Source organism: Vitis vinifera, chromosome 15 (assembly GCF_030704535.1).
Source record: "Vitis vinifera cultivar Pinot Noir 40024 chromosome 15, ASM3070453v1".
NCBI lineage: Eukaryota > Viridiplantae > Streptophyta > Magnoliopsida > Vitales > Vitaceae > Vitis > Vitis vinifera.
The window spans coordinates 20,864,937-20,888,944 of record NC_081819.1 but is presented as its reverse complement, the minus strand read 5'-3'; the positions used below and the strand labels follow the sequence as shown (position 1 = coordinate 20,888,944).

Here is a 24,008-nt window from a genome sequence, read left to right as displayed (position 1 = left end):
ACATATTTAAAAAGTAATTTCACATAAAAATAGTTGTGCAAATCAATCTTAATTTTCTCTTGCTTTCACATAGTACTAAACATATATATTGAAGGATAAGAAGTTAGGATAAAACCAATCCGACATTCCTTGTAATTGGGCATTTCAAAAAGGAAAAAGTGGGTTAGGACTCGCTAATTTAAAAAGATATAAAAAAAATTTAATTTTTATAAATCAATTTCATTTTTATTCATTTAAAAATATTTCAAAATATATGCACTTTTTCATAAGTTATATAATTATTTCCGAAATGACTATTTTACTTGTTATGTTTGTAAATTTAATAAATAAATAAATACGTAGATGCTTAATTGTAAAGAATTGTGTCCCTTTTAGTTTTCTTTTTAAAAAAATTTTATTTTAGAATTTTTTTTTCTTTAAAAACAATCATTCTTAGGAATATTGAATAATAATAAAATAAGAAATTTTAAAAATTAAAATACTTAAAAATTCAATACAATGAAAACAAAAAAAACTTAATTTTTTTTATAAATATTGATCCTATTGTATTTCTCTTGATATTTATATTTTTCATGAGCAAAGTGAAAGTGAATACTTTATTTTTATATTTTTAGCTTTTAAGTTTTTTAAAATTTCTTAGAATATAGTGGATGTTAAACAATCAAAGTTTTATTCAATTTTATTTAAAAAGATAAGAAGATTTATTAATAGGAGAATTAAAAAGGATTTTAAGTCCCTTGGGTTATACTTTGCACTCAAATTGTAAGAGACTTTTACGCGTCCTTTTAAAATTATGTCATCAACAAGGTTTCTCATTTTCTTTTTGTTTTTATTTTTATTTTCTTTGTTGTTTTTAAATGGGTCCCATCCATGCATGCATGGATCATTAATTAGATAATGTTGTTTTTTGAAGTGGCAGCCCACCTTAAACATGTGTTTCTCATTTTCTCAAGATTGGAGAATGATTGACAATGGCCTCCTTGCTGTCTGTAGTCCCACTCTTGTGGACCCACGCTTTGTTATTAGATGTAAAAAGTGGACCCTCTTCAAAGTCAAAAATGGTAGGGATCAATATAAACCAGGAGATGGGTTCTTATGTAAGCCAGCCAAGAACTTCATATTTAATAGTATTACAATTATTTAATAATAATAAAAATTAAAAATTATGGAAGAAATTAATGAAATGAAGTAGAAATTCAAGCCCTAAAATTAAAAATGGATACTGCAAAAGATATGAGGAATAAAAAAAAAATAAAAAAAAGAATAAAAAATTAAAAGATGAAATTAGAAAGAACCCATAATTAGTCATCAAAATACAGTAATTAAAAATGAAATAAAGTCCAAAAAATATGAACTTGGATTAAGATAAAGATATAGTAGAGAGGCATTTTTTATTTAGTACATTATAAATAATTAGTCATCTAATACAACATCATTATTGCAGGAACCCTAAGAAAATTATTTCAGAACATTATAAATATTAATTACATTAACCCTGGCCCTTGCCATGTGACATTCTGTGGAGTTTAGTCTCTAGCCATCACAGCATTCTTGATGAGGTTGAAAGACTCTTCAAGCTCATCAAACAGTTGGTGAGGATCAGGGACTGTACTTTCATCAACTGATAGAATGATATTCATTTTATCCGCATAGCTCACCACATGAATCATCAATGCCTGCAATAGATATTCAAGAGACTCAAATTCAGATTGAATCAACCACCATTTTTACTGTACTAAAAATGGCTAATAATTTATAAGAAATAGAAAAGTTTATGTTTCATGAATAAGAGTTAGACAATGATTTTAAGAAGCATTTTTGTCTTTAAGTATTTGATTAAATTTGGGAAACACTTTTAAAAATATGAAAAATTATTTATAGTATTAAAAAATCACTTATAGTATCTTTTGGAGAAATATTTGATAGATAATTATCTTAAAATACTTTTAGAGAATATGTTTTCATTAAAAACATTCTGAGTAAAAATATTATCAAACACAATCTAAAAATGTACTTTGAAGTGTTTTTCTTGAGAGTGTTTTACATGAAACATTAATTAATTTTTAAAAAAAGTATTAAGAGAATTATCTATCAAATATTTCTTCGAAAATATCTATAAGTGACTTTTTAACTTTTTGAAAGTGATTTCTAAATTTTAATTTTTTTTTGTAAAACATTTTATAGGCTAAAGCATTTTTTAAAACATTGTCAAATAAAGTTTAAGAAGACTTACATTGGGTTGACCAAAACAACTTGGAGCAATGTAGGCTATTGGATGGCCAAAGAAGGCAATTTCTTCTTGGGGTCCAACTACATTTGAGAACCATATTGCCGTACGAGAGGGGACTTTGAGGCATAGAACACTTCCGGTCTGTTTACCAATGAAAGAAGTGAGTCTATATATACCACTTTTAATTGTTTATTAGACAGTGATATTAATTAAGCTAGAAGTACTTAATTTTGAGGAAACAAGGTAGGGTTGAGTGATATTAATTCATACCTTAGTGCCAAATAAGTTGGGAATTGACTTAGCCATGGAATGTATGTAGAGAGCTTCAAGAGAGGCTTTTTTTCTATCCATAGCTTCCTTAGCTTTTTGAATGTAATCTAAAGGATTGTCACGTAATGCAATGGATAAAGGAAGAAGGACAGCCAATCCAGTTGCCCCATTTCGCTTCAGAGCCTTTCTCCATCATTTCAGCTAAGGTCTGTACGATATGAATGTATACATGCATGAGACAAGAAATTAAAGACTTGTTTGATAATTGATTTTAAAATAATTTTTAAATTTTGAAAACAAATTTAAATAAAACAATTATTTAAAAATGAAGTGTTTTCAAAAAATATTTTTTAAGAACTATTTAATAAATAATTATAAAAATATGGAGATCGATTAATAATAAAACATATTTAAAAATATAGAAAACGTAAATAACATTAATTTCAGATTTTTAAACAAACTTTTATTTTATAAAATATCAAATAACCGTTTTCAAAAACTGTGTTTCATTTTTTGAAAACACTTCCCAAAGAGAAATTAACTAATTCCTTCACGAGGGGTTGATAAAGAAAGTAGAAACACCCACATGGATCCCTGCAGATGGTCTTATGTTAATGAAGTGAGTTGCTCTGATAGAAAGGTTCTTGGGAAGATTATTTTTCTTTTCTGTACGTTGCCCCTTTATTCTTCTTGCCTTCAGCTACCATGTGAGCATACAAGCTTTATAACATCCTTTTATACATAGAGAGAGTAGCTAGGTGGTGTATTATAATTACTCTTCACCACTTAATATATGAATTTTGAAAATTAAAATAGGAGCTCACCATATCGCCTATTGAGGTACCGAGACAAACCAGCCTGTGTGATTCCCACCATAACATCATTAACAGTCTGCACATGAGAGCTAGAAAAATTTTAGTTCTTAATCTCTCCACTAATGATTGAGAGAGGAGTTATAAACTTCTTCAAATATATGATTACCCACTCTTTCATTGAAGTGATCGTAAAGTAAAAAAGCTTTGTATTTCTTTGCTTTAAAAAATAAAAAAATTATGGGGCATAGTCCAAAAAAGAAAAAATCATAGCTTTGTTTGATAAGTGTTTTTCATAAACATTTATGGAAAATAATTTTTATTCGGGAATGAATCTAGAATATTCTTAATTTCTATATTTTAAAATATATTTTTGAAAATAACTTGTGCTTTTAATTTTTAATCATTATTTATATTTATATAATTATTTTTGAAAACAATTATCACAAAAACAAATGAAAATAAAAATAATTAAAAGTTGTTTCTTGAAAATACCTCATTTTCTATTTTTTTTATTATTATCTAAACTGTTTTTCTATTTATTTTATTTGAAAAACAGAAAATTGTTTTTTTTTTTTAAAACAGTTGCAAAACATGTATTTGTTTTCCATGCATGCAACAAGTTGACTTACAGTGCTCATTGCATTTTTTATCATCACAACATCCTCCAGACTAATCGTCCTGTGAATAATTCTCCGTCCTGTGGATCCAACATTGGGCGGACCCCTAAGAGGCGTGTCTCTGTCCTTCAAGAACAACACTGTGGCGATCACCATCAAAACATCGATGATCGTATTCCAAACCAGTCTGAAAGCCTTCCACCACTTTCCAGACCCAGCCGATGATTTTGGTTTCTTCATCATGGGAACCGAAGGCAGAGCCGTGGGATCCGAGGCTTTGCGTGTGCATGCAAGTAAAAGAGACATGAGAGACGTGCCATCGCCGAGGGAGTGGTGAATCCTGAAAACGGCGACGGCCTCGGCGTCGGAGGTTTTGACGTTGAGGAGATGAAGGTCCCATAATGGCTTGGAAAAGTCTAGGGTTGTTTTAGTGAGGTTGCAAATGTAGTCTTCCACGTACTTATCTGATGATGTTTCCATGTCGGAACACATGTCTGGAACTATAACGTGCTTTTCCAAATCAACTTTTGTCGGAACCCATTTCATCTCTCCTCCCTTTTCCTCCTCCATAACCTGATTTTGAAGATGATTTAATGGTTAGCAAACAATGGAAATAGATTAATAATACTGAAAAATTTCACAATGCCTTTTGGAATAATACCGCTGCATTTTAGTTCAAAAATGTTCAATGTAGCTTTAAATTACTAAATGGAAAGTTCATTCCTTACCTGCAGACTAAAGAAACGAGGGTGTTTAAGGAGACTATGCACCAGGTTGGCTTTAACCACGTCAGGGTCGATGCGAGTTTTCGAGCCTATCATGGCGATAACATAGAGATTGCAGTCAGGTTCATGAAACAAACGAGCCATTGGACTCAATGGCTGATGATCTTCCTGATCATGACGCTTAACCACCATTCCCTTTTCATCACCTTCTTTAGGCACAATTCTAATAGGCTTAAGTGCGTGCTTCAAACCTTCTAGGGTTTCCATGGTGCTAGCTGATTTCAAAATGAAAAACAACAGAAGAAGAGAAATCGAAAGATGGCGTGCCTCCACCATCGTTGGCTGTGCTCCTATTTATAGGATCAACCTGAGTTTAGGACTAGAAGTCATATTGCCTTTTTCCAGAATCGAATTTCACATTGAATTTAGGATTAAGGACGAGAAGTCATATTACTTTTTTCTAGAATCAAATTTCAAATTGAATTTTGGATTAATGATGGAGGCCATATAAATTTATTAAAAAAAAGAAAGGATTTGAGGGTTTTGCCACAAAAGATTAGTGATGGAATTTTTGAGTTATATGTGGACGGTCATTGAACAAGTCGTCTAAGTTTTGGACGGAACCTGGGCATCCCTTTCAAATTTATGATAACCCCCAACCACCATACCAAACTTTCATGCCACGTTTTAATTATAAAAAATGCCCAAAACCACATAAGGGCATGAATTGGTTTACGTAGGGTTTGTTGATTAATATAATGAAATGAAGGGAATGGGTAATGAGTCATCAATTCCCGGAATTAACTTTTCTCATTTGAGGATGAGTCATCAATTGTAAAGTGAGTTTCATTTTCATTTCAAATTAGATACATGCAAACTTCTCAAGAATATTCTTTCAAGTCCTTATATATATTATATCCTTTAAAATTTTATTAGATAATAATATCTTCAAGTATATGATTACAATATTAGCAATACACATTGTTAAAAGAACTAAAGTTATAATGCTTTCTAAATAAATATATGGAAACCATTCAAGAATATGTGAGTAATTTGAGATATAAATTATAGTACAAACAAATATAGCAAATCTTAAAAATGCTTCTTAAAATATAATACTTTAAAATATATTTCTAAATTTATTATACTTTATGTCACAGAGTTGAGTTGGGACGTGGGCATTTCAATAGGAAAATTAAGGATATATTTAGTAATGTTTTAGAAACTTGTTCTAAAAAACTGGTTTATAGGGACAATTTTTAAAATAGTTTTATGATTTTTTTTTTCTAGAACAAAAATATGTTTGGGAGTTTAGAATATTCTCAACTTGTTTTTTATGTTTCCAAATATTTATTAAAAATAAATTTTATTTCTAATGCTTTATTTTTAATCAATCATTCTCCTTATTTTTATAATTATTTTTAAAACAATCCACAAAGACAAGAATAAATAATGGGAAAAATGGGTCTTTAATTACTAATTTGAAAAAATATGGAGAAAAGAACAACAAATTTTTTAAATATATGTATTGTTTTGTGAGTCATATAATTATTCCCAAAATGATCATTTCACTTGTTATGTTAATAACACCAATTGATATGATTCCCCTAGGTAAATGTTTCTTTTCCTTTTAACACCTTTATTATTATTATTATTATTATTATTATTATTTGAGAGTTTTTTTTCCTCCAAAGACAAACATCTTGTAGGAAAAGTTGAGACATTTTTTTATTTTTTTTGCCTATAAACAAACCTCGAAAAAGTGAGGTGGTTTAAAGAGTGTAGGCTTTAGAAATGGTGAAGTTCATGGATTATAGATGAGTTTGGATTTGACAGGAAATAAGGTTTATAATTTTGGTTCATCATATTAGGACTTCTAGGAATTTTTTTTGTAGATTAAGATAAGGTTAATTTTAAGGACTTTAGTTGTTTGAGACATTTTCTTTGTTTTTGGTTTTATTTTCAATCTAAAGGGAGAGAAAGTACATAGATAAAAAGTAATATTACTATTTTATCCTTCCATTTCATTCATCAAGTTATGATATTTCTTTATCCCATAATAAGACTTTTTTTTTTTAGTTTTATTATTAAGAAAAAAGAACTCTCAAAATTTATTTTAAAAAAATGAATTTTTTATTTTATTTTAAACTATATAAGGGTATTATTGTTAATTTTTTTTTTTAATTTTCATTAGAATGGAAACAAATAATAATTTAAATATTGAATTCCTAAATTCATACAAACTCTAAAAATGCAATCACTAAATTTATTTTCATTTACCAAAAAATAGAAATAGAAATAAAATATTCATTTTCATTCCTTATTCCCCCTATATCAAACACTCCTAAGTTTATTTATTTTTTCAATGAGTTACCTTAACTTAATTACAACTAGATAGATGTGGACATGAGGAGTTAGTATCCACTTATTTTTTAGGAGTATATCTATGACTTTCTCACGACCATGGTTAAATGGATCGAATTAAATTGTCTTTGATTGAGTGAATGCGACTCCATTTTGATTTCTGTCTCGGTGGGATGTATTGACTTTAATCGAGTGTCCTTCCTTTTAGAGTAGTCCCTTTCAAGTTAGTATAAAATTATAAAACAAATTGGTCTATATACATAAAACATAAAATTGCATTAAGGAGTTGCAAAGAGTTTTATCTTTTGTTTTAAAATTTTTTTCCAACTTCTTTTTCGGTTTATTTTTTATTTTTTTACTAGTTTATTTTTTTGATATTTATTTTAATTTTTCTCTTAATTTACTTTTCCAATTTTTTGTCTTTTATTTTATTTTAAAACATCCAAAGAGATACATTATAGTGGAAATATTGATGTCAATGAGACATGTTTTATTTCAGGCATCCATCCCTAATAAGATCAATTCGAGATAAAGATAAATGCCTTAGGTAGAAGTTTTGAGATTTTTCTTTAAAACTCCATTTGGTGTGGGTTCGGATGATATTGCATTGTTTCACCTCGCTCCACTTTGTTTATATATATATATATTTGTGTTATGGATGTCAATGAAGCGGGTTTTATTTCAGGTATCCACTCTTAATAGAATCGATTTGAGATAAAGATAAATGTCATTGGGTAGGGGCTTTTGTATGGGTTTAGATATTGTATTGTCTCGTTACACCTAGTTTATATATATATATATATATATATATAACTAAATAAAAACTATTAATATTTTTTTTTATTTTCCCTCTTTTTATCATAATTAAAACAAAAAATTCATATAAATTGTAAAAATTATACTATTTAGTTATGAATTATATTTATTTTAATGTAATTAAAATTACAAAATTGAAAAAGGGTAAATGGCCTTAAGGTGCTTTATTAAATTTATTTTTAGGGAGGAGGACAAGAATAAATTTAAATGATTAAAACCAAGTTGAGATGGGATGACTCATCCCAAACTTGTTTTGTTCTCATCCTATATAGAAGCCATCAACATATTTTCTCTCTAAGCGTAATGTTAAATCTACCACTTAATGCACCCTTGAGTAATTACTCAAGAACAAAATAAGTCGATAATTTTCAAGTAATAGATTACTTATAAATCGTATGGGAAATTAATCCGACTTGTTAAATGGGCTTCTAACTCATTAGAACTCTAAAACAAAGTTGTTGTCCATGACCCAAGTATCATACTTAAGAAATGATGCAGTAGGAATCCAGCATCGATTCCTAGTACATAGTCCATGACAAAAATAAAAAATAAATGCCACTTTAATTAAACTAGTAAATATGAGCTACAATTTCTGTATGTTTGGTGGCCAAATAGACAAATCAAGTACAAAAACTTTATGGATATGACTTGTGAGACCCCGTGGTCCTAAGCTACAAATATGTGGTGTAACTCTCTCGAGCATTATGGTTTGGGAAATTTTCTACCGATTTTTTTTTTTTGAAATAATTAATTTTAATGTCTATCAAAATGATAGTACATAAATTAAATATTTGATAAAGCAAGATGCCCTTAAGACACAACGTGAACATTGTTGATACCTCGCGTCTCTGACGATCCACGTAGTTGCCAGATGGATGGATACGTGATTTCAACCCATAAAGGTTCTTGATCCAGTCGTTATACCTGCAAGAAGGCATCCGGACAGGGTGTCCGGACGCACCCTCCGATGGTTTTGTTAGCCATGGTCAGAGAGAGAGATATAAATCAGTTGACCTTTTACCAGGTATTAGGAGGTTACCAGGGGGATCCCTTCCTTCTTCGTGTGAAGGCATATATATACAGCTTCAGGGGTACTGTTCCTCTCATTAATGGTGAGGAGATATTTTATGTTGTTTATGATGACAATAGGCGTTAGTAGGAGCATCATCACCCTACGAGCGGCTGTCAGAAACCATGGTAGGTGATGCGGCTGTCAGAGATCGCGGGAGGTGACTTGCTGTCATTTCATCTTGTCTTCTCACTCTGAAGGTGGCAGGATGTGGGCCATGGCCGTTTGTTGTGATAGCGTGTAAGACTCGCTTTACTTTAATTGATGATCCGGACGATTATATCCGGATGGCACATGCTGATTACCCGAATGTATTGTGGAGCGGATGCATTATGAAGGTTGTCCGGATGTCTGTGCTCTGCCAGCGACGTTTGCTCTTCCTTGGATAGGAGAAGCTGAAACGTCATTTGCCTTTCCTCGAGGCGGTCCGGATAGGAGAACTGCATCATGCGTATCCTTAGGGGGAATCCGGATGATGATGGTCCGGCTGATAACACGTGTCACTGTGAGATGCGTGCCACGTGTTTCCCAGAGGGAGGGGTCCCTACATTGCCCCCCTTTTTAACTTGCCTATTTTGCCAAAAAATGGGCGGGTTAAAAAATAACTGGCCTTTTTGAAAACTGAAGAGGTCTCTTCGTTTGACTGGGCCACGTGGCGAGTGGGGGTGCGGAAGCCAAAAAAGGCTTTTATGATGAGCCGCCGACCCTGTGTATCCCCAGGCAATATGTCATTTCAATGATGGCATTTGTTTGGACGTTTGGCTTTCCGAGGGCCTGTCCTCCTATAAATAGCGCACTGTACCTTCTTTTTGCATTTTTTCTACTGTATTCCCTTGAGAGCCTTTCTTCTTCCTACTTCTATTGTGTCCTTTGCTTCTCTGAGTAAAGAAACTCGAAAGCTCTTTTGTACCGGTGATTTTGTGTCGCGACATTCGTTTGCTGCTGGTAATTTTGTATCGAGACAACAACCTTTCTCCTTCAGGGCTTCATTTGGTACGTAGACTTTTGCTATTGTTGTTCCTTTTGTTGCGTTTGTTGGTTCTTTGATCTTGGTTTCTGATTTGTTTGGGTTTTGTTTGGGTAAGTTGCTTACGACTGTTTGTTTGAATGTTGGCATTTGTTGGTGCTCTGGGGGGTTTTTTGTTGGGGTAAAGTCAAGGATTTTGGAATGGGTATACTGGTGGTGCGAGGTTTTCTGAGTGTTGTTATTGTGTAGGGTTTGTGGGGTTGTTTTGGCTGTGTTTGACTGTTGCATTTCTCGTATGTAGGTTTTGGTTCAATTTTGGCCTGAAAAATGTCTTCAAAGAAGAAAGGTGCTTCATCTGCGCGAGTTGGCGACGCTTATGAAAAGTCCATAGACAAGTTGAGCATGAAGGAGTTTCGAGATCGATTCTGCATTCCAAATGGCGTAATTGTTGAATTTCTTCATGGGGAGGACGTGGTGCCTACTGAGAAAGCCGAACAAGGTGCTATCGTCTTCTGCAAGGAACAATTCAATGCAGGGCTCCGGTTCCCCCTGCTAGCGTTGCTCATGGAGTTTCTCCATTTCACTAAGATTCCACCCGTCTTCATTCATCCCAATATTATCCGGGTGCTGATGGGATGCAGCATCATCAACATGCTGTACAACCTCGACCTTACAATGCTGGAGGTGTTCTTCGTCTACTCACTGAAGAAGGCGAAAGCTGACATCTTCAGCCTGTCCGCGCACCTGCCTTCCCTTCAATTGGTGACGGAACTGCCCGACTCGACGAAGGGAGGGGCAAAGGGACGGGTGATGGTCCGGGGTACGTGGGCGGGGTCGAGGCATCCGGCGAGGCCCTTTTCTCCAAACTATTCCTTCAAGATTCCGGGTAAGTTTGCTTTGCGACTTCTGTCCTGATTTTTACCTTGTTGTTTTCTTGTTGATCTCTCCGGATGGTATTCTCAACCTCTGTTGCTGTTAATGCAGGTGCGGAAAAAAGGGGCCACCTCGTGGATTGGGTGGAAAAGGCGTCTTTTGGCTGTCTCAGCAAGCTTTTTGAGATAGACGCCAAGGAGAGGCAGTGCAAGACGTTGCTGATTGCGCGGAACCTAATGGCGGTCGTCCGGGAGTCCCAAGAGTACGTCATCAACATTCTCCCCAGGAAGATGCCAAAGGAGGTAGTGCCTGGGGAGCATTATATTGTGAAGGATCTCCCGATTTACCAGGCGTCAAAAGAGGCTGACGTTGAAAAACGCCGAGCGCTTCTGGTCAATCGGGAGAAGAAGAAAAACGAAGGAACCCTTCGCAAGGCTCCCGGACAGAAACGCGACGCAGACTCTCCTCCAAAGAAAACTCCAGCAAAAAGGAGGAAGCTGGTGAAGAATGGGAAGGGAGTGAGGGAGCCCACTCCTCCCATGGAATTTGCTCATCCGCTCATTACTCACGAGGCGGAGGTAATGATAGAGGAGCCAGTGAACCCCGCTCCTCATTCTATCTCAAGCGGGTCCGGACACATCGCGGGGCTGAATCACTCAAGCACCTCTTTGGCAGCGGTTGCCCGTCCGGCAAATTTGGCTGAGGAAGCTGCGTCCATCAACCATCCGGACTCCCCTACTTCGGGTGTTGATGCAGTTGAAGCCGTTTGCGCGGACCCGATGGAGGAAGCTGGGGCGGAAAGTCAGAGTCAGCCCTCTGACGATCCGGACCGCCTGGCTCTTGTTCTGGTGACGGGGCCACCCTCAAAGAGGCCTCGCTCGGTGCGCAATCTGAGGTCCGGACTCCACGGGCGGCTTCAAGAGCGGCAGCAAGAGATTGAAGTTAGTTGCTCATCTGTCCACGACGCTCATCTGGAGGGGGGCGAAGTGGAGATGGTAATTGAGACTCCAGTCGTCTGGATGGTGGTCCCGGCTGAGGTTGCACCCGGGGAGGTCCATCCGGCCGTAAATGTTGAGGCCCCTTATCCGGAACAAAAATCACCTTCTGCTGCTTCATCCGGGGGGGGACCTGTTAATGACGCATCTTGCTCCTCCGATAGCTCTTTTAGCTATGCGGAGTTGGAAGATAAGCTGAAACAAATTCCACCCGGCTCGCCTGACATCATGCCCTCAGCCCAGATGTTCGAGACGGTGGAAACGGTAAACTGTTTTTCGTGCTTTTTTGATTCTTTTGCTATTTTGATGTGTTGTTGTGGTATGATTTATAACTTTGCTTTGCTTACGTGTCAGCTGGTGAGTGGTCTCCGCGGCATGGCCAAACAACACGATCTCTTTTCTGACCTGCTGCGGACCACTGATTATATGAAGATCTTCGCCTCTCGGCGCAAAGATGTTGAAGATCAGTTGCGCCTGAGACTGGCGGAGGCTGAAACCAGCTTATCCACTGCTCGAGAGGACAATGAAGTCCTTCGGGTGGAATTAGCTGAGGCTAAGGACCGGGAGGAATCATTGATTGCCCGTTTGCATGAGGCAGAGGATGAGATAGCCCGACTGAAGGGGGAGGTGAGGCACCTCCGGACAGAGGTTTCTATCGAAAAGAAACAGAGGGAAGATTTGCAGCTGCGCTTGGTTGCACAAAAAGAGGAGCTAGAACGGGAGTTTGCTGTAGAGAGGGAGGAACTTGAAGCAGAATACCAAAAACAAGTGGATGATACATTCATCTTTGGGTATCGGTGCTGCATGAAGAAGAACGACATCAAGCGGGACGTCCCTTCAATTCCTCCGGGTGAAGAAAAGAAGCTCTATGAGAAGCCTGCTCCATGATAGTTTATCTCTTTTTGCAATTTTCTGCTGTAATCTTCCTTTTGTATTTTTGTGGTCCGGAGACCTCTTTGTTCATACATTTATCCATATCAATAAAAATAGTTCTTTTTCATTTGCACTTGTCTCTGCTTTTTCATTGATAGTACTGCTTTAAATTAGACACATTCCAAGGTCTAAGTAATGGAGTTCCGTCCAATTTTTGTAAATGACAGGCTCCATTGTCATTTGCCTTAGACACTATATAGGGTCCTTCCCAGTTGGCTTGGAATTTCCCTGCACCCACTTCAGTAGTATTTTCAAAAACTTTTCTAAGGACTAGTGTACCATTTTTGAAGCTTCTTGGCCTCACTTTGCGATTGTAATGTGCTGATGCCCTTTGTTGATAATCTGCCATCCGAATGGCCGCGTTTTCCCTCACTTCATCTGCCCAATCTAAATTTCTCCCTAATTCCGCGCTTGCATCATCTTGCTTTGCTGCGTCAGTCCGGATAGTAGGAAGACCTATTTCTGTAGGAATGACTGCATCCATTCCATACGTGAGGGCGAAAGGAGTGTTTCCTGTTGGTCGTCCGGGTGTGGTTCGATAGGCCCATAGGACGCCGGGTAGCTCCTCCACCCACTTCCCTTTAGCTTGCTCAAGCCTTTTCTTTAGGGCATTGATTAGGGTCTTGTTTGTGGCTTCTACTTGCCCATTACTTTGAGGATATCGTGGTGTGGAGTATGAATTCCGGATGTTCAGCTCCGAACAGAAATTCTTGAATGCAATACTGTCAAATTGTGGACCATTGTCAGCTATGATGGTTTGGGGGATTCCAAAACGGCAAACAATGTTCTTCCACACGAACTTGGTGACATCTTTGTCTTTGATGCCTGCATATGCTTCAGCTTCTACCCATTTACTAAAGTAATCAGTGGCAACAAGGAGAAATTTCTTCTGGGCAGGTGCTGCTGGGAGGGGTCCCACTATGTCCATGCCCCACTGCGCAAAGGGCCATGGGCCTGAGACTGTTTTCAATGTTGCTGATGGCGTATGTGGAATGAGAGCATACCGTTGACATTTATCACATTTTTTAACATATGCTGCCGCGTCTTTCTTCATTGTTGGCCAATAGTATCCTTGCGAATGAGCTCTATGTGCCAGAGATCGTCCTCCCGAATGATTTCCGCATATTCCCTCATGTAACTCAGCTACCACATACTGGGCCTCTGAATGCCCTAGGCACCGAAGGTAAGGTCCTATGAAGGATCGCTTGTACAGGTGCCCCCCAATCAGGGTGAAACGGGCAGCTTGTACCCGGATTTTGTGTGCTTGTTTGGGATCTCCGGGCAGAGTGCCTGTCCGGAGATATTCTGCGATGTGATACGTCCATTCTTGATCATCCGCTTGATTTGCCTCAATGGTGTTGCAAGTAGAAATTTCTGCAACAGAGGGGTTGGGTTGCACATGTATGGGCAATAGAATGGCTTCTTTGATAGGGAGGGAGGCAGCTATACCGGCCAAAGCGTCAGCGCGCCTATTGTCAGCTCGCTTGATTTTTTCGATTGTCCATTCGGTGAATTGCTGCAAGGTGTTTCTTACTTTAGCTAAGTATCGCGCCATGCGTGCGTCCTTAGCCTCATATTCCTCCTGGACATGTTTTACCACGAGTTGTGAGTCGCTGAAGATCCGGAGTTTGGAGATGGATAGAGCAAGGGCGAGGTCCAATCCGGACAGGATAGCCTCATATTCTGCTTCATTATTAGAGGCAGGGAATCCCAGCCGGATGACTTGCTCCAAATGTTCCCCAGTTGGGGACTGTAGTAAGAGCCCAACTCCAGAGCCTGATGAGCGTGAGGCTCCGTCAACTCGCAGAGTCCACCATTCTTTTTTACTTGATTCGTCATGTTGGCTGAGCCTTCAGGAATATTCTAGCACGAAGTCAGCCATTACTTGGCCTTTCATGGCCAATCTGGGTTGGAATTCGATTCCAAATTCGCTTAGTTCAATGGCCCATTGCAGCATTCTCCCGGTTAAATCTGGCTTGTGCAGAATGTTGCGAAGGGGCTGGTCAGTTAGTACGATCACTGGATGAGCTTGGAAATACGGGCGGAGCTTCTGGGCAGCGCTTCGAAGGGCTAAGGCTGTTAGCTCCATTTTTGAATATCTGATTTCTACGTCTACTAACGCCCTGCTGACGTAGTAGATAGGCTTCTGCTCCTTGGGTGAGGGGCAGCGAAATAGAACGGCGCTGATTGCCCATTCTGATACCGCCAGATACATATACAATTTCTCATTTGGAACGGGGCTGCTCAAGATGGGCGGTTGCGTAAGACAATACTTAATCTTTTCGAAAGCGTTCTGGCAACTGTCCGTCCATCCATGTGCTCCAGCTTTTCGTATTGCCAAGAAGAAGGGTCGCAGTTCGTCAGTGAAGCGGGCTATAAAACGCCCTAGTGCGACGAGCTTGCCTGTGAGGCGTTGTAGCTCCTTCTTGTTCCTGGGAGGGGGTGTTTCCATGACTGCTTTGACTTGATCTGGGCTGACTTCTATGCCCCTTTGGCTGACCATAAATCCCAGAAATTTGCCAGCACTTACGCCAAAGGTGCATTTAGAAGGATTTAGCTTCATGCCATACTTTCGTAAGAGGTGAAAAACTTCTTGTAAGTGAAGGACATGCTGCTTTCGGGTTTTGCTTTTAACCACGATATCATCAATATATATCTCTACCGTGTGGCCTATTAGAGGTTCGAAGATCTTAGTCATCAATCTTTGATAAGTGGCACCAGCATTTTTGAGTCCGAACGGCATGACTTTGTAGCAATAGAGGCCGTGTGGTGTTATGAATGCTGTTTTTTCTTCGTCGTCCGGGGACATGGGGATTTGATGATATCCGGAGAAGGCATCCAAGAAAGAGAGCATCCATTGCTCGGAAGTGGAATCCACAATCTGATCTATTCGAGGCAAAGGAAAACTGTCTTTTGGACATGCATTGTTGAGATTGGTATAGTCTACACAAACTCGCCACTTTCCTTCTTTTTTGGGTACCACCACTACATTTTCCAACCACTCCGGATAAGAAACTTCTCTGATGAATCCGGCTTCGAGCAATTTGTCCATCTCATCCCGGATGACTTTTTGTCTATCTGGGTGAAAACGCCTAATTTTCTGCCGGACGGGTCTGGCAGTTGAAAAGACGTTAAGCCTGTGAGATGCAATAGAGGGATGGATTCCCTTCATATCAGAATGTGTCCATGCGAAGATGTCATGGTTTCGTCTGAGAATACTTTGCATGCTCTGAGTTTCCTCTTGTGTCATGAGGGAACTGATGTTCGTGAGGTGAGTGTTTTCCTCCGAAATTTGGATTGTTTGTAAGGGATCTGCTGCCGGGGGATCTTTGTCCGCCGGATCCAATAATTGCTATTGGTCATGTGCAATGCTGGGTTCAGGGGGAGACGCATCCTCCTGGTTGACCCCTGCTTCCCGCGCTATCTGATAGCATTGGCGAGCGGCTAATTGGCTGCCATATAGGTCGATTTGGCCATGGTTGGTGAGAAAACTCACCATTTGATGATATGTAGAGGGGATAGCTTTCATGTAGTGGAGCCATGTGCGCCCCAAAATGACATTGAAGGGTGATAACTCCTGTACTACTGAAAACTGTACGTTGAGAGTGACTGGGCCTGCTTGGACCGCCAGTACAATGTCTCCTAAGGACGTAGTTGAAGACCCGTTGAATCCGGATAGGATTCGTCCAGGGTTTTCGAGGCCTGTGAGGCTGTGTCCCATGTGGCCAACGACTGATGCTTGCACAAGATCGGCTGAACTGCCTGGGTCAACCAAGATACGCCGCACATCGAAGTCCCCAATTTCCAGGGACAAGATGAGGGCGTCGCGATGTGGTTGCAGTGTCCGGGTGGGATCTACCGGTGGGAAAATGATTGTCCCATCTATGGGGCGAGGGCCCCCTCCCGTTAGCCCAGGCCGGATGGAATTGATGCGCTCGCGTATTGATGCGGCCCACAACAATTTTTGCCTCTTTCGCCTAGAATCGTACTCCTCGTCAGATGGACCCCCGTTAATATAATTTATAACGGCCTTGGGGGCAGCTGGGGCCCTAGGGGCTCCGGGGTTGTGATGTTGGGATGCGTCCCTTCCTCCATTATCTGATCGGAGGTATTGCTTCAAATGCCCTGCTTTTATGAGCCTTTCGACCAGAAACTGGAAAGATCGACATGTCTCTGTTGTATGGCCATGATCCTTGTGGAAGGCACATCTCTTACTGCGATCTCTTGTGGATGGGTCCGTTGCAATGGGTCTAGGCCATCTGAAGTCGGACAAGCCCTGGATCTTTGGGAGAAGTTTCTCATATGATATGGAAAGAGGTGTGAGAGGCGGCATTTCCGGGCGACTTGACCCTTCCTGCTTTCGGTCAGACGGCTTTGGCCGATCCGGAGGTTTATTATTTCCCTCCGTATTATTTCTAGATGGCCGTCCGGCAACCAAAACTTGCTGGGTGGCTGCGCGTACGTCATCTTCGAGCATTGAATATTTGTTGGCGCGCCTGAATAAGTCATCCATCGTTGTAGGGGGTTTTTTGGCCAGTGATTCGAAAAATGGAGTGCCCGGACAGATGCTTCGCTTGAAAATCTGTAGGACAGCATCCATACTACAAGCCTCTACTTGAAGCACGGCCGGGCCAAATCGCTTCATGAATTCCCTCAAGGATTCGTTATCTTGCATTTTTATATTCTGCAGGGTGCTGATATTTTGCTTGTGTCGTGCGGAGCACAAGTATTGCCCCACGAAAGCTTCGGACAGGTCCCTGAAATCGCCAACGGAGTTGGGAGGTAGGCGATGAAACCATGAGAGGGCCTGTCCTTGTAAGCTGGCGGGAAATACTTTGCATAGCAGTGCATCGTTGCCAATATCGAGCGTCATAAGCTGTCGATAATGCATGATGTGATCAAAGGGATCGTTGGTTCCATCGTATGTGGAAAAATTTGGTACGAGGAATCCCCTTGGGGGCTCGTAATTAATGATATGAGAGCAGAAAGGCGTGGAGAGCATGTCATCCAACCTTTTGCTAATAGAGCCAATGGGTGGCCCATTTGGGATGTTTCTCCCAGTTGGTTGTTCCGCTGGGTGCGAATGAACATTCCGCATCACGGGGGTGACTAAGGGGTCACGATGCGGGTGAACGTTTTGCACCATGGGAGTGGTCACAGGGTCAGGGCGTGGTGCCCAGGTTATGGCCATTGGTGGCCTTGATCTTCCAGGCTCTTGTGGGCCTAGTCTTGCGCGCATTGAGTTCGACAACTGAGATTTTTTATCACGTTGTCTTTTCGCTGAAAAGTGAGTAGAGTCTGAGCTTTCCTCACGGGGAGCTCGAGGCATAGGCGTGCGTGGCTCATGAGGTCTTACGTTGCATGCTCCTGGGATAGCTCCTGTTGTCCCAGGATGTATTGATTCTGGTTCTTGTTGAGGACTTGAGTCTGCTACTTGGCCCCTCGAACGCTGACGTCGAGGAGGTCCTGATGTTGAAGCCTGGATGCGTAACACAGCGTTTTCTTCTCTCAATCTTTCTGTCTCCTGGAGGAGAGCTTTCAGCTGTCTTTCGCTTGCCAACTGTCTCCTTTCGATGGCTAGGCGCCATTCAAAATTATCATCCCCTCCCCTACCAGATGAATGGCTTCGGGACGGTGTGACCATCTTTTTTAGTGACTGAATCAAAGTAAAAAGTTCCCACAGACGGTGCCAATGTTGATACCTCGCGTCTCTGACGATCCACGTAGTTGCCAAATGGATGGACACGTGATTTCAACCCATAAAGGTTCTTGATCCAGTCGTTATACCTGCAAGAAGGCATCCGGACAAGGTGTCCGGACGCACCCTCCGATGGTTTTGTTAGCCATGGTCAGAGAGAGAGATATAAATCAGTTGGCCTTTTACCAGGTATTAGGAGGTTACCAGTGGGATCCCTTCCTTCTTCGTGTGAAGGCATATATATACAGCTTCAGGGGTACTGTTCCTCTCATTAATGGTGAGGAGATATTTTATGTTGTTTATGATGACAATAGGCGTTAGTAGGAGCATCATCACCCTACGAGCGGCTGTCAGAAACCATGGTAGGTGATGCGGCTGTCAGAGATCGCGGGAGGTGACTTGCTGTCATTTCATCTTGTCTTCTCACTCTGAAGGTGGCAGGATGTGGGCCATGGCCGTTTGTTGTGATAGCGTGTAAGACTCGCTTTACTTTAATTGATGATCCGGACGATTATATCTGGATGGCACATGCTGATTACCCGGATGTATTGTGGAGCGGATGCATTATGAAGGTTGTCCGGATGTCTGTGCTCTGCCAGCGACGTTTGCTCTTCCTTGGATAGGAGAAGCTGAAACGTCATTTGCCTTTCCTCGAGGCGGTCCGGATAGGAGAACTGCATCATGCGTATCCTTAGGGGGAATCCGGATGATGATGGTCCGGCTGATAACACGTGTCACTATGAGATGCGTGACACGTGTTTCCCAGAGGGAGGGGTCCCTACAAACATCCTTTTTCAATGTTTAGTCGTCGAAGTCATCATGTTTACCATGAAGACAACGTATCATAGCAAGTGGAGGTGGAAGTGAAGTTAGGACTTGTCATTCATGGTTCATAACTAGTTTGGAAATGAATTTATGGCAACATGGATCCCATGTGCGTGACATGTTGGAAACATTTTTTATTTTAAATAAAATAAATAAATGTTTTAAGTTTTGTGTTCTATTTAAATTTAAATTTAAATACATTATTTTCTTTAAAATATGTGACACTAAATACAAACACATCTCTTAGTGTTGTAACCATCATTTATAGTCATGACACACTTTTAGTGGTAACTATTACTCGGTATTTATTTTGTTTACTTTGATGGAAAGAAAATATAAGAAAATATCATATTTATATTAAACTTTATATAGACAAGAGTCTCTAGTTTATAAGAAGTTTGTAAGTTTTCATCAGATATAAGATCTTAGAAGAACTAGCCAAATAAAACCCTAATTTTATTCTGTTTTTTATTTACTCTCAAAAATTGTGAATTTGATGGCCATAGCCTGAGGTATGATGTTGAATTTTTACTTTTATTTTTTCAATTTTAAGAATTTTCTAATATGACATTCAATATTTAATATAAGAAAGGTAGGTAGTTGATTATTTATGATTCCGATGTTAATGTCCACACATTTTGTCGGTCCTTGTGTTGATTTTTAAGCCTTGATAGAATGACCTCAATCTTGGGTCCATTTGAGATTGCTAGAGGATAGAGAGATCAAAAACGAATTTGACTTATTTTATGACAAGTTTGGTCCGCAATAAATGCAAGAGAAAGAAAATGAATGGTAAATATGGAAGTTTTAAAAAATTATTAAAGAAAAAGGTTGGATTTAATGAAATTTCAAATTTTAAAGTTGGGTGATTTATATATATATATATATATGTATATATTATTTTATTCTTTATAATTTGAAAAATAAAGGAAAACAACTTTTATCATGCCACTTCACCACCAAGCTAAACTTGATTGATATTTATAAAAGCACATAAAATTAATTTATTATAATCTAAAATATTAAAACTAATAAAAAAATTATTATTATTTTTTTAAATTTATCAAACTACATAATCATTTTTGTAATTAAATTAACATTTTAATATTAAATATAAGAAAAGTATAAACTTGTAAATAAAATTTTTAAATAATTAAAAAGTACTCATATCTGTATCATGATTTTTTTATATTCTTAAATATATTTAGCTAAATAAATCATTATATTAAACTGTTTTTGAGTATATAAATCATTATTTTAAATGGGATGTTAAGCATAATATATTTTCTCTTCTCTGTCTCTATATATATACCATAATTTTTATCATTTATTATTTCTTTTAAATATAAAAAATCTTAGAGACTTACACCAAAAAACAATGACTTTTAAAAACTAATTAAAAACTATTTTTTTTTTTTAAATTATCATCTAAAATTTTAAAATATTTAAAATAAATTATAAGGACACAGGGTAAACATATACCTTTTTTATATAAGAACTTCTATTTTCATATAGAAATTATTAAAACTTTTTGTTTCTAAAAAAGAAAAATGAAAAAGTGTATCCGAACGAGACATTTTTAGTTAGAATATTGTTTGAGGTGGTGCAAATCCCTCACAGTATCTCTAACAACCTATGTAGATATGTACCCAATTTTGTAAGAATCAGGAAAAAACTATCTTGAAATTTTGAGATATCATGGAACCCAAAATTTTGCAATTCTTTGACTTCATCGTTCTAATTAACCCAACTTAAGACCCAGTTAGGCTCAAGCCCAAGCCTGGCCCAAGTTAGGCCCATTCCCAGAACAAGGCATGACCCACATGTCTTATTCTCATATAAAAATTTCAAAGCATACATGCATGTGACATATATATAACATTAGAAAGTTCAAAATTTATTCAAAAATAAAACATTTCACTTTAGATTTATAAAACACATACTATTAAAACTGCAAATGACCATAAGAGCACACAGATCTTCATAGTTCACACAGATGTAACATGTACTAATCATTCTTATTTTATGGAATTTTTATGGACAAACCCTCTTGCAATGTCAACATAAACTTGAGTGACTCTTCAAGATCATCACATAATTGGTGAGGATCGGGAATTATTTCTTCATCAACCGAAAGAACAAATATCATTTTATTGATATAACTTTGAAAATCAATCATCAATCCCTACCACAAAACACAGAGTAAAAAATCAGTCCAAATATAATTTCTTTTGCACTTTTTCATGATTTCTCATTTCTAATTTTTTATAAATTTTTTCTAATTGTTTCTAGAACAAATTTTTTTAGTCAAAATTTACATGAAGAATAAGCCCTAAAAGATAGTTTCTTTTAGGATTTATTATTGAGAAGAAAAAAGTTAATAGAGAAAAAAAAGAAGATAGGTATAGAAGAGAAGAATGCGAAGAGTGTTTTTATGATATTGGAAATTTGTAGGTGATGTGTTAATATAGTTAGTATTTTAAAGTGAATGTGTAAATATGATAAATGTAAAGAAAAATTTGATGAATACAAATATAATTTCTCGATCATAGTTCATACTTTCAAACCATGAAGGTCATTTGTCCAAATTTGAGTTTTCAATAACCCATTTAATCAAATAACTATATATATATAGACTTACATGAGGTTAGCCGTAAACGCTTGGAGCAAGGAAAGCCATTGGATGGCCATAAAAACCGATTTATTCCATAGGTCCAACTACATTTGAGAAGCACATTGTTGTGTGATTTATAACTCTATGGTATAAAAATGCTGCAACTTATTTGCCATGCAAAAATAAAAAATAAAAAATCCTAGGTAAGATCACAAGAAGAAAATAGAAAGGAAAGAAACAAAAAATAGATATTAGATTTTATTATTATTATTATTATTATTATTTAAGAACATGAGTTTGAAAATCAATAATTTCCTAGGTGATCTTCAATATTATGGATAAGGAATTTCATACCTTAGCACCAAATAATTTGAGAACCATCTTAATAATGAAAAATGTAAATATAGCTTCATGGTAACGCTTCTTTCGATCGATTGTGGCTTTAGTTTGACGAATATAATTTAAAGGGTCATCGTATAAGACAATGGCAAAAAGGAGGAGCATAGATCCAATCCAATTTCCCCCTTTCACTTTAGACCCCTTCTCCATCATCTCAGCTAAAGCTTAATTAACATGAAATTTCATGATGAATATTAAACCAATCAATTTGTTTTGTAGCACATGAAGGATTTTAAGGTGATTGTTGTTAAAACATTCTTTTTTTTTTTTTTTTTATACCATTTTGTCACTAACACTCTATTGAAGATATTTCTATAGAAAGTTAATTAATATTTTAATTTAAATGGCAAATGTGTTTTGAAAGCATTTTGATAGTTATATCCATTAATAAAATGGTAGGGATCAATATAAACTAGGAGATGGGTTCTTATGTAAGCCAGCCCAGAACTTCATATTAATGCTATTACAATTATTTAATAATAATAAAAATTAAAAATTATGGAAGAAATTAATGAAATGAAGTAGAATTTAAGCCTTAAAATTAAGATACTGCAAAAGATCTGAGGAATCAAAAAAAAAAAAAAAGGAGAATAAAAAATTAAAAGATGAAATTAGAAAGAACCCATAATTAGTCATCAAAATACAGTAAATAAAAATGAAATAAAGTCCAAAAAATATGAACTTGAATTAAGATAAAAATACAGTAGAGAGGCATTTTTACTTAGTAGAGAGCCATCTAATACAACATCATTATTGCAGGAACCTTAAGACAATTATTTCAGAACATTATATATATTAATTACATTGACCCTAGCCCTTGCTACATGACATTCTGTGGAGTTTAGTCTCTAGCCATCACAGCATTCTTGATGAGGTTGAAAGACTCTTCAAGGTCATCAAACAGCTGGTGAGGATCAGGGACTGTACTGTCTGAAAGCCTTCCACCACCTTCCAGACCCAGCCGATGATTTTGATTTCTTCATCATGGGAACAGAAGGCAGAGCCATGGGATCTGAGGCTCTGCGTGTGCAGGCAAGTAAAAGAGACATGAGAGACGTGCCATCGCCGAGGGAGTGATGAATCCTGAAAACGGCGACGGCCTCGGCGTCGGAGGTTTTCACGTTGAGGAGATGAAGGTCCCATAATGGCTTGGAAAAGTCTAGGGTTGTTTTAGTGAGGTTGCAAATGTAGTCTTCCACGTACTTGTCTGATGATGTTTCCATGTCGGAACACATGTCTGGAACTATAACGTGGTTTTCCAAATCAACTTTTGTTGGAACCCATTTCGTCTCTCCTCCCTTTTCCTCCTCCATAACCTGATTTTGAAATACCGCTGCATTTTAGTTCAAAAATGTTCAATGTAGCTTTAAATTACTAAATGGCAAGTTCATTCCTTCTGGCATGCAAGATTTCTACATGCAGACTAGAGAAACGAGGGTGTTTAAGGAGACTATGCACCAGGTTGGCTTTAAACACATCAGGGTCGATGCGAGTTTTCGTGCCGATCATGCCGATAACATAGAGATCGCAGTCAGGTTCATGAAACAAACGAGCCATTGGACTCAATGGCTGATGATCTTCCTGATCATGACGCTTAACTACCATTCCCTTTTCATCACCTTCTTTGGGCGCAGTTCTAATAGGCTTAAGTGCGTCCTTCAAACCTGATTGGGTTTCCAGGGTGCTAGCTGCTTTCAGAATGAAAAAACAACAGACGAATAGAAATGGAAAGATGGCGTGCCTCCACCATTGTTGGTTGTGCTCCTATTTATAGGATCAACCTGGGTTTAGAACAAGA

The 24,008-nt window shown here is 37.8% G+C and overlaps 2 protein-coding genes across 3 annotated transcripts; both read right to left on the bottom strand.

Moving 5' to 3' along the window:
- Window positions 1-1,335: 1,335 nt before the first annotated feature.
- On the bottom strand, window positions 1,336-4,956 carry LOC100852737 (wax ester synthase/diacylglycerol acyltransferase 5). 2 transcript variants are annotated; one of them, XM_010663634.3, is made up of 7 exons: window positions 4,661-4,956; window positions 3,945-4,505; window positions 3,325-3,391; window positions 3,087-3,200; window positions 2,501-2,708; window positions 2,234-2,371; window positions 1,336-1,676 (listed from the first exon to the last, which is right to left on the bottom strand). In XM_010663634.3, the coding sequence occupies exons 1-4, from the start codon at window positions 4,922-4,924 to the stop codon at window positions 3,154-3,156; spliced, it is 939 nt and encodes a 312-aa protein (XP_010661936.3). In that variant the 5' UTR covers window positions 4,925-4,956; the 3' UTR covers window positions 1,336-1,676; window positions 2,234-2,371; window positions 2,501-2,708; window positions 3,087-3,153. The 2 variants fall into 2 exon arrangements, with proteins under 2 accessions (XP_010661936.3, XP_059599238.1); XM_059743255.1 differs by lacking the exon at window positions 3,087-3,200.
- Window positions 4,957-13,898: 8,942 nt separating this feature from the next.
- Window positions 13,899-23,868, bottom strand: LOC100852772 (wax ester synthase/diacylglycerol acyltransferase 11). Its single transcript, XM_019225564.2, is given in 7 exon segments — window positions 13,899-14,048; window positions 21,141-21,148; window positions 21,244-21,382; window positions 21,839-21,922; window positions 22,166-22,374; window positions 23,133-23,526; window positions 23,627-23,868. Coding segments are annotated over 7 exon segments (1,173 nt in total). The 5' UTR covers window positions 23,816-23,868.
- Between the last annotated feature and the right edge of the window lie 140 nt (window positions 23,869-24,008).